At 27.5% G+C, this 10162-nt stretch overlaps 1 protein-coding gene across 1 annotated transcript; it reads left to right on the top strand.

Annotated features, from left to right (window-relative positions):
* Positions 1-4161: 4161 nt before the first annotated feature.
* On the top strand, positions 4162-8158 carry AGL18 (AGAMOUS-like 18). The gene is made up of 8 exons (XM_028079526.2): positions 4162-4699; positions 5698-5779; positions 5903-5970; positions 6165-6264; positions 6480-6521; positions 6750-6791; positions 6902-7044; positions 7783-8158. Exons 1-8 carry the CDS (start codon positions 4518-4520, stop codon positions 7868-7870), a joined length of 747 nt encoding a protein of 248 aa, XP_027935327.1. The 5' UTR covers positions 4162-4517; the 3' UTR covers positions 7871-8158.
* The last annotated feature ends 2004 nt before the right edge of the window (positions 8159-10162 follow it).

Below are 10162 nucleotides of genomic sequence, written 5' to 3'. Positions count from 1 at the left end.
TAGAGTAGGCATGGTAGATTGTTGAAGAACAAGAACCAGTTCCATTTGGTGTGTTTTGGCTGGATTTTGAAAATAAAATGGTGACTGGGCAAGTTTTCTGTTCATATGCTACAGTTGGAAAGGGAAAAAGAAGATAAAAATGATAAAAGGGATTTGGGGAATGATCTGGCGAATTTATTTTTAAACACAGAGAAAAGCAAGAAAAAGAAAAGAAATTGAATGAGTTTTGTAATAATCTGCAATTATGCATATCTAAAATCTGAATTCTAGATGCATGAAAGTCAAAGTCTGGAAGAAGCTGAAGAAACTCTGAGCTCTATATGCATTTTGCAGATGCAGATCGTTCATCCATTGCTGTCTGTCTTCCCTAACTGTGCAGGCCTCCATTTCCGAACTACTCCGATTTCAAAATCTGGGGTAAGAGTTGTTTATCTTTTAATTTTGTTATCAAATAAACATATGTCATATGTGGTAGTTCTCTATTAGCTTCAACACTTAACAGGTTTCTGAAGTTATTTGATAACAGGGGATTGTTCTGATGATGACCCTTGTTATATATGCAATCATACATTTGAACTTAGGAAACCAAATTATTGTTCCGAACATTTAGCATTCGATCGAGCTTTTACTTCTTTTTTTTATATTGTTTTGTTCTTTTATTCAATCTGAAGTTCCAATAATCTGAGCGGTTCTGTCTTGCAAGTGAAAAATTCTATTATTGATTCACAGCTCACTTTTGAAGTTGAGTTTCTACGATGAACCAAACCATACTAGTCCTTATCAGGAACTGGACATTGGTGTAAAAGTGTCATATGATGATGAACCAAACTATATTTAATTCTAAATACTATAATTCATATTTTTATATGTTTTTTCTTGCATCATCATGTCTTCGAACCAAGATGAAGTTATTGCCTCTTCAAAATACAAAATATGCAAACACTGTGCAAGCAAGAGTAAAGACACCACACGTATCTTTAAAAATAAAAGAATGATTAGACTGTGGATATGTAAAGGTAAATGCAAAAATGTATTATTTGTTCACTGAAAATGGAGAAGGCTGACTAAAGTGAAGGAAATGAAAGCTCTAGAAAAAACGTTTAAAATGTTCTTGATTGACAAAGGTAAAATGAGAATAAATTTATTAAACTTTTTCTCCATATGAATAAAAAATGAGGTAAGAATACAAAATATGTACACTTACTAATCAAATTTCAATTTCTGAGATCAATATAGGTGTCTTATCCAGTGTTTGGGTTATTTAATGAAAATAATTACTATCTTTTTGGACCATCATTTTGATTTTTGTTATTTTAATTCTTCAAATTTTAAACTTTATTATTTTAGTTTCATTAGTTAAAAATTAAAATTTAAAAAATAAAAATGATTAAAAAAATCTAAAAAGAAAAATAATAAAATTGATATATTAGAAAGATTTGTAGCATAATCAAACTTTAAAACTAATATAAAATAATTAGCTTTGAACGTGCTTTAAGACCTGGTTTTGTTACTAAATTTGTTTCCGTCAAGGTTTTGTTACTAAATTTGTGACATTTTTTAATTCCTATTATTAACTATAATTAATTAAGAAAACAAGAAGTATTAATTAAAACAACTAAGATTTTTAAGGTTATAATTTTGTTATGAACATTTTTTTATATTAGTTTTAAATTGCGTAAACAAAAAAATTAATAATATATTTTTAATGTTAAATATAATTTGAATATATTATAACTATAAGTTTTAAAAAATATGGAAATATATTGCTTTTATCTTTAGAAATAAAATACCTATTTATAATATATTAAAATTATAATATCAAAATCAATATATAGAAAATAATTTATAATTTAAGTAAACAATAATAACTTTTTAACATAAATACAATGTTTCAAGTAAATTATTGATTGAAAAATAAAATTAATAAATAATTATTTCATTTATATTAAAGAAAAACATATTATTTAAATTGGTTAGGTCCTTAAACATATAACTATTTTAATTTTAATTTATTTTAATCGTATTAATTAATATTTTATTTTCAGTAACAAACTAATTATGATTAAATATAACAACTAAAACATCGTTAAAAATATAAAAAAATGTAAATTTAACAAATATTTCTCAATAAATAAAAAACATACAGATATATTTGCTGAAAAAGAATATATTTAAACATGATATTTCAAACATGTTTTTCAAATGCATGTAAATTATTAGAAAATGAGTTTAGAAAACAAAGTTAAGTACAAACAAGTAAGAATCAAAACCCAACTCCAAATGAAAACTATGAACGACTCCATTTCTCGTTTCCTCGTTTATCATTTTCTAAAATTTTACATTCGCTATGAATATATTGTTTTCTAATCTTTTTTCTTATGTTACTTATAAAAATTATAAATTAAAATAAAATAATAACTTACTATGCAATTGAAAGATTTATTAACAGAGTTATTATTTCAAAAAATTACATATTTAGCACAATTTTTTTGAAAGATAATTAACCTAACTTAAAAGTAAATTGTGCATCTAAAAGTTATAAAAAAATTAATTTTTTATAAATGAGTGTATATATATAAAGTAATTTTATGAATAAATAACTCATCTTGTTTAAAAATATATATTATTTATGAATTAAAAACTATAACTTCTACAACTTAAAAAAAAATCAAAATTTAAAACACAATACTTTTTACAAAATTATTGTTTTAAAACTTGACTTAATGTAGGTAAGAAATTATATTTTATTTATTATGATTTTTTTTCAGTAAAGTTATGTAAATAAGTAACAAAAAATCCATCCTAAGACATTGTTTAGCATACAACAGTGGTATAATCCCAATATTGTCAACTCAATTTTAACTATCAAATATTAATCAATTATAACTCAATGACCTCTATTGACTACATAAATAATTTGATTTAAAAGGATGACACATTAGCATTATATAAATATGTACAATTCTACATTTTGTTTAATTTTGTGATATTTTATTATGGTTTATATATATATATATATATATATATATATATATATATATATTATTCTTAAAAATATCATAACAGGAAATTAAACTAATTGAACTAAGATTATCACTTTTTTTTTCTGTTAAAAACAAGTAATTAGCTAGGTTCTATACAAGAAAAATTAATTAGGTGTAATCATAAAAATAAGATAAAGAATAATTTCATAATTTTTAAAAATAAATTAATTGTAAAACTTAAAATTTGTTGGGTTTATAAAACTAAAATGTAGGTAACCCTTCCCTTTTGTTGATATAATTATTACAAATACTATCTAAAATACAAAATATCCAAAAATATATGAATTGCCATAAAAATTCAATTCACCTTTAACACCTTAAAAACTTATTGAACTAATACTAAATAATAATCTAAATAAGAAGATGCTGAGTATTGGAAATATACTGTTTTTAATAATCAATTTTAAAATCTAAAAGAATATGTTTACGAACCACACATATCCTTCTTCCAGGAAAAAACACTCTTCAAACAGAAAATTTCCTTAATTAACAACGACAAAAAAATAAAGTTGTGATGTCTTATTACCACTAATAGAACAATAAAAGCACTGTCATTGTCAAATATGATCATGTTTTCTATCTGTTACACTACTTTTAACTTTAAAAAAGAAATCATAATTGCTTGAATTACCAATATAAGTAAATTTAAATATGGCAATTAGATATATTTTAATAGTTGAACAAAATCTATAACTCAAGATGAAACCATAAATACCTTAACAATAAATAAAGGAAAGTTTGTTTTAATCACTACTATTCTAAACATTTCCAACACTCCTTTCTAATTTTGTTTCAATACTTGAAAATGAGCAATACTTTTTTAAAAAAAAATAATAATTCACTCAATTAAATCACCTTTTTTTTAAAATCTCTTAAAAAAAATACTAAATACTGTCATATTCTCTCACCATGAGTTCATCAAAATTAGAAATTTAAATCAAAACAACATTCAAAGATCAAATCTTTGGATCCCCATCTCAGAATAGATTTTACCAAACCCCTATTTTTCAGAAAAAAAAAATATTACTGATAAAACAAAAAAGATGATCTATTTAGATGAAGAGAAACATGATGGAATTCCTAGTACCATCCAAAGAAAAAGTAAGATTGTATGAGAAAAAACGTCCTAGAAGTGGCGATTACCTACTCCCCAAGCAAATAGTATCCCGTATTAGGATCATTGCCACACATAGTAATCCATCTGTCACTTTTCTCTCAAGACTCTAATTTTGGTCACTCTTTCCATCTTTGGTGGTCTCTGCAGAATCCCAATCCCCTCCAACAACAAAATAGTTGTGCTTTTTTATTTTGTGTGTGCTGTGTGTCTTCTTGTATATAAATAAAGAACCTCTTTTGGGGTCCTTCTTTTCATGCCCATCTTTCCCCTCTTATTCTCAATGCTGGTGGGTTCAGTGTTTGGTGAGGAAGGATAATAAAGGTGGAAGCTTTGTGAGAGAGGGAAGAGGAAAAGACATGGGGAGGGGGAAGATTGAGATTAAGAAAATTGAGAATTTGAACAGCAGACAGGTTACCTTTTCCAAGAGGAGAAACGGGTTGCTCAAGAAGGCCAGAGAATTGTCTGTTCTATGTGATGCTGAGGTTGCTGTCATCATATTCTCTAGCACTGGCAAGCTTTATGAGTTTTCAAACACAAGGTACTTGCTTGCTTCACCCCCCTTTCAACCCTTTTCTTCAAATTTTAAACCTTTGAACCCTTTTGAGGATTTTGTTTGTTTTAAGGATATGAGGTTGTCTTGCTAGATAATTAGTTTTTTTTTTTTTTTTTTTTTCATGAAAGTTGTTTGGGGTGGTGATACTTGTGGACCAAGTAAACAGGTTTAATGTTCTTTATATTGGATAACCATTGAAATGTTTATAGAGGAGAACAATGGTTTTGTTACAGGAAAAAAAAAAGTGGAGGGTTTTTATCAGATAAATGTTTGAATTTGGATTTTTGTTAAGGTTTAAGATAGAGGTGTGGTTCTGATGAATTTATCTTTTGTGGAAGATGTGAGTGATGAGATTGGATAAAAGAAAACTAACTCTGCAATGATAGAGAGAGATTTTTGGGGGTAGAGATAGAATTATACTCTTACATGCATTTTTTGGCTATGGGATCAATGAAGAAGCAAGTACTGAAACTGAGTTGTGTTCATGTATGATGTATCTGGTTTGATGAGTTGAAGAATCCCATTTTGTGCTATTCTAGATTCCTAATGCCAAAAAAAAATCTATGGTAGTAACCATAACATTAGGGTCTACAATTTTCTATTTCTTTCTTTTCTAGTCCAAATTCTGCCTTAATCAGTTATTGACAATTAGCCATATTTAGACTAACTTATTTAGAGAGCTTCCTGAGAGTATTCTAAAAATAAGTGATTATTTCTCCAAAATTTAGCTGAACTAAATATGGGAACAATAAAACATATCTTTTAGTTTTCTTTTAAAACTTAAATGCCATTTTTTTAAAAGCAAGAACAGGATTGTGATAGAAAAACTTGTTCCATCAAACTTCATGTCAATTTGCAAGTCCAAGCTCATTCTGGCTTTTTAGCAACTTTCAAATGCTCTTACTCTTCTTGCAACTGTTTACATGATCCATCTGAGGCTTATGTTTTGTTATGATTAAATGAATTTTGTTTCATTTATGAAGCATGGAGCGTACCCTATCAAGGTATAGGAAAGGCTCAGAATTGGATTCTGCAGAGCAACCTATTGATGTGCCCCCAAAAGATGTATTTAAGACTTTCCCTCTAATATCTTAAAGCATCACAATTTTTTTCATAAACTCCTAACCCTTTTAAGTTCATTTTTCTCAGTATGTAGTTTGAAGTGTTATTGTTCATACTTTTCAATAGGTTACGGTTATGGAGCCTGATACAAACCTTTTGAAGGATGAAATAACAAAGCTTCGATCTGCATACTCGTAAGTTTCACTGACACTTTATATAACTAATCAGCAATGCTATTGCAACTAACTGATACAATCATTAGTGAATGCCTCAATGAAATGACCCAATAGTGGAACTACCTCACTGTATTTTCTTTCTCTCTTGTGTGCTGATTTTTCATCAGAATCTGATTCCAGATTTTTTCTGATAACATTCTCAAATTGTGTAGAAATATGAAGGGTAAGGAGCTTGATGGATTGAGCCTCAAAGAACTGCAGCACCTAGAAAAGCAACTGAGTGAAGGGATATTAGCTGTCAAAGACAAGAAGGTACTGAGATCAAATACCAACAGTGGTGTAATTGACTGTATTATTTTTATTTGTAATTTCCTTAACCTTACAAGATTTTCTCTAATTATTATATTTTATTTCTGACATGTTTATCAGTTGCTAAATTCAACCACTTATTCAGTTCTTCAGGTCAAGACTTGCTAATATATGGATATACTGTGATTAATCTTATTCCTCACAATATATTGTTTCAGGAACAAGTACTTGTAGAACAGCTTACAAGGTCCAGGATACAGGTAAATGGTTCTCCTTGCACTTTTCATCTCATTTTCATTCCACAACAGAACTAGATTTGATGCAAAATGCATTAATAGTTTTTTCACATGTTCAGTTTTTCAAATTTATTATTTTTTTTATCTTTGTAGAATAATAATGGATTATACTCTAATGGAAGAGAATTTCAAATACAGTTTTTATTTTTTTCATAAGTTGGTTTTTAACAAGTTCTCCAAATGTATCTGCAGGAGCAAAAAGCTGTGCTGGAGAATGAAGTTCTGCGCAAACAGGTGAGAACCAAACCTGACTTAAGAGTCAAAATTATGAACTATCTCAAATTAACCTTTGAAATCTCAAACAGGCAATCTTCTTACTCATCTTTAATTTTAACTGTAAACAGCTTGAGGAGATACAAAATAAAGCAAATACACAGTTCCTTGAATTCAGTTGTTTGGATAGGACATTTTCCAAGAACAGTTCAAAATCTCTTTTCAATTGTGCTTCAGAGGAAAATAACCATTCAGATACTTCTTTGCAGTTAGGGTATGTGATCATGACTCCTTTTTACCAGTCATGTTTTCATTGAGACCTATTTAGAAACTACAATATGTTGCACTAATATTGATACGGACGCCAGACACGACACGGATATGGACACTTTGACATGTGTAATCTCTAAAAGTGGGAACACTAATCTATATATTACATTATTATGAATTATTTAAATTGACAATCAATAATTATGTATTCAAAATCATCTACAAATAAGGTTAGTAAAATATAACAATACAAACATATTGTCACCTGATACAAAATGAGAGATTAAATAAAAACATTCTCAATACTGCATATATAATCTAAATATTCCTAATTATATAGGATTAATTCCTTAGTTCTATAATTTGAATAGAAACTTATACAATAAGTTCACGAGTTGGACACTTCACTGTTATGTGTGGTAGTACGCATGTTGGTGTCTGATACTATCAGGGACAAACCGTTTAAGAGACATGTCTATGTGTGGTACGCATGTTGGTGTCTGATACATATCAGGGACAAACCATTTAAGAGGCATGTATGAACTTCATATTGCAGCCCCTACAAAAAGCATAACAAACTTAACTACCTCACTATGAATAGTAGTTGTGCTTCTATTGCCATAAATTGTGTTGGTGTTGAGTTTTAACATTGTAATTGAGTTGAATATAACTTTTGACATCACCTAATGAATGATTATGATGTTCTCTAAGGATTTAATGGTTGTGAATTTTCTTGTTTCAGGTTGTCACCACCAGATTATGGTCGTCAGAGTAAAGGATGGAAAATAGAACCTTGCAACGACTCAGGGAGTCAAGTGGCTTCACAGTGACATTTTTGTTCTGAAAGCTTACGTTTGGAACCTGGGAAACATTGCCCAGTTCTGTATCTGCCACCTTTAAGTTTTAGAATATAGAGATAGTTTTAGGCTAAATTGAATAAGTTTTATGTTTAGTTCATAAATTTTTGGCTTTCACCAGCATTTGATTGCTGAATTAGGTTCAAGTTTCATGCTAAATGACTCACCTTGTTGAAATACTTTAGTCATTTAGTTCAACCAAAACAGTTTTCAGGTATTAAGATGGTTCATTAGATAAAAAAAGGTGGTCTTTGAGGTCTCCATCTCTCTCTCTCTCTCTCTCTCTCTTTATATATATATAATGAATATTTAGGATTATTTGTTGCATATTCTTGTGAATTTGTTTTGAGAATTCTAAACTTAAGAGTTGTAGGGAGGGATTTTTTTCACTGTACAAACGTTTACTAAAAGTGTTGTGGAAACAAATATATAAAAGAATCAAATTACTATAAGAAAGTTATATTTCATTTTCATTTTTCTAACTGTAATGGTTACAAATGAGTTATTTATTTGAATTAATAGATTAAAAAGATGAAGGAAAAGAGTGAAGAGTAGAATAAACAATTTTGACTATAGAAGAAACAATTTTACTGATGAATTATTTTGAACTAATATAATGGTTAAAAATAAAAAGGATTAACATAATTATTATTTTTTTTCCATCTTGGGTGTGTTTACACTTTGCATTTACTAGAAATTTTTTTATGTATTGAAGTAACTCATCTCGCATCTCAAATATTATATGAATTTCAAAATAGGTTTTTTGTCATATTTTCAATACAAATAATAATATATTTTGCTTACTTTGTCATTAAAAGATTCTACATAATTCTCTTTAACTAATTCATTTTTGACTCAAATTTCACAATATCAAGAATTTCATTTATATGAGATATCATATCAACTTTGTGTGTGATGTTTTACTTTAGGTTAATCAACATTACCACTTCCAATTATATATGATATTTAAGCAATAATTATACTTTGTAGTGTAATTCGAAACTTCAAAATTGTATTAAAAAATGTCTAATTTAAAATATTATTTTTAACTCTAAATTTATAATTTTATAATCCAAAATATTGTTTTCAAAAGTTTTGAATTGCAGAATCCAAAAAAATATTAAATTTAAATATTTACTTATAAATTCCTCAATACAAGTTATGGATTGTTTAATCTAAAAAACTTTCACATTAAACAATATGGAACGAAATAAAAAACTAAACCAACTTCAGATGTTAAAAAAAAAAAAAAAACTTCCAATGCTTTGATAAATGAACTATCCTCTTTCAATCTCTATTAAACTGATTTTGAACTAATTCCCTTGCTCAAACTTCGATGTCCAAAGAAGCAACAAGACCATATGGTAGCAACACAACCAGTGGAGAAGAAGGAAGAAAATGGAGCTATGGGAGGTGCAAAACGAAATTAAGAGGTGCAAAAGGAAATAGTCTTTGGGCCAGGATTATGTGCTTTCAATTTAAGGTGACAGTGGTATATCTAATGGTGTGAGAAAAATTTAAAAGTTAAATAAATGTAAGGTAAGAGTTTCCACAAGAAAAATGTAAGTATGAGAAGCGAAGCATCCATATTTTTTTTAGCACAAAACAACTTAATTTAGAACCGAAATTGAACTACTTTTCCGAATAATTATGTAACTTTGATTTGATAAAACAAACTAATTTTAGTGAGAAATTTGATATAAAATGTTGAAAATGAAATATTGACTAAATATAAAATAAATTTAAAATACATATGCAAATACAAATCTAATCTTAATTTTATTAGATCGAATCAAACTTAAAATTATCTTCTCAAAATAATATCAAAATTATTCGAAATTTAGACTTAAAATTCAGTTATCAAGATAAAATCAATTTATTTTTAGTTAAAATTCTCATATTGTCTTTATTTTTGTTCAACAATTTTAATTAGGTTCTCAAATTTTAAATCGTATCAATTAGGTTCTTAATTTTTAAAATATGTTACAATTTGTTACTTTCCATTAATGTAGTACTGACAATGTTGACTGATGTGTCACGTGTAAGTTCATGGATTTTGTTTTATTTATTTTTTAATTTTTTTAAAAAAAATGTTATGTGTTAAATTAGGGTTATGCCAGGTGATAGTATGATATGGTAGTGACAGTGTCATGTGTCATTGTTGATGTAAAAAATTTCGATTTGGTACTTGTATTTATTATTTTGTCTCAATTTAGTCTTAATTTTTGGTTAAACTCGAACAATTTCACCACTAATCAAATTGAA

Source organism: Vigna unguiculata, chromosome 7, assembly GCF_037176805.1.
Source record: "Vigna unguiculata cultivar grain cowpea cultivar isolate G323 ecotype 2 chromosome 7, ASM3717680v1, whole genome shotgun sequence".
NCBI classification, from domain to species: domain Eukaryota; kingdom Viridiplantae; phylum Streptophyta; class Magnoliopsida; order Fabales; family Fabaceae; genus Vigna; species Vigna unguiculata.
Note: the sequence above shows the minus strand (reverse complement) of the source record. Positions and strands in the feature narration are given on the sequence as shown.

What these genes read in the sequence shown, in the direction of transcription:
- AGL18 (XM_028079526.2), top strand. Translation starts at nt 4,518, where the DNA reads ATGGGGAGGGGGAAGATTGAGATTAAGAAAATTGAGAATTTGAACAGC. An exon ending in TTACAAGGTCCAGGATACAG is followed by an intron (nt 6,522 to 6,749) that starts GTAAATGGTTCT and finishes ATGTATCTGCAG; the next exon opens with GAGCAAAAAGCTGTGCTGGA. An exon ending in ATGAAGTTCTGCGCAAACAG is followed by an intron (nt 6,792 to 6,901) that starts GTGAGAACCAAA and finishes AACTGTAAACAG; the next exon opens with CTTGAGGAGATACAAAATAA.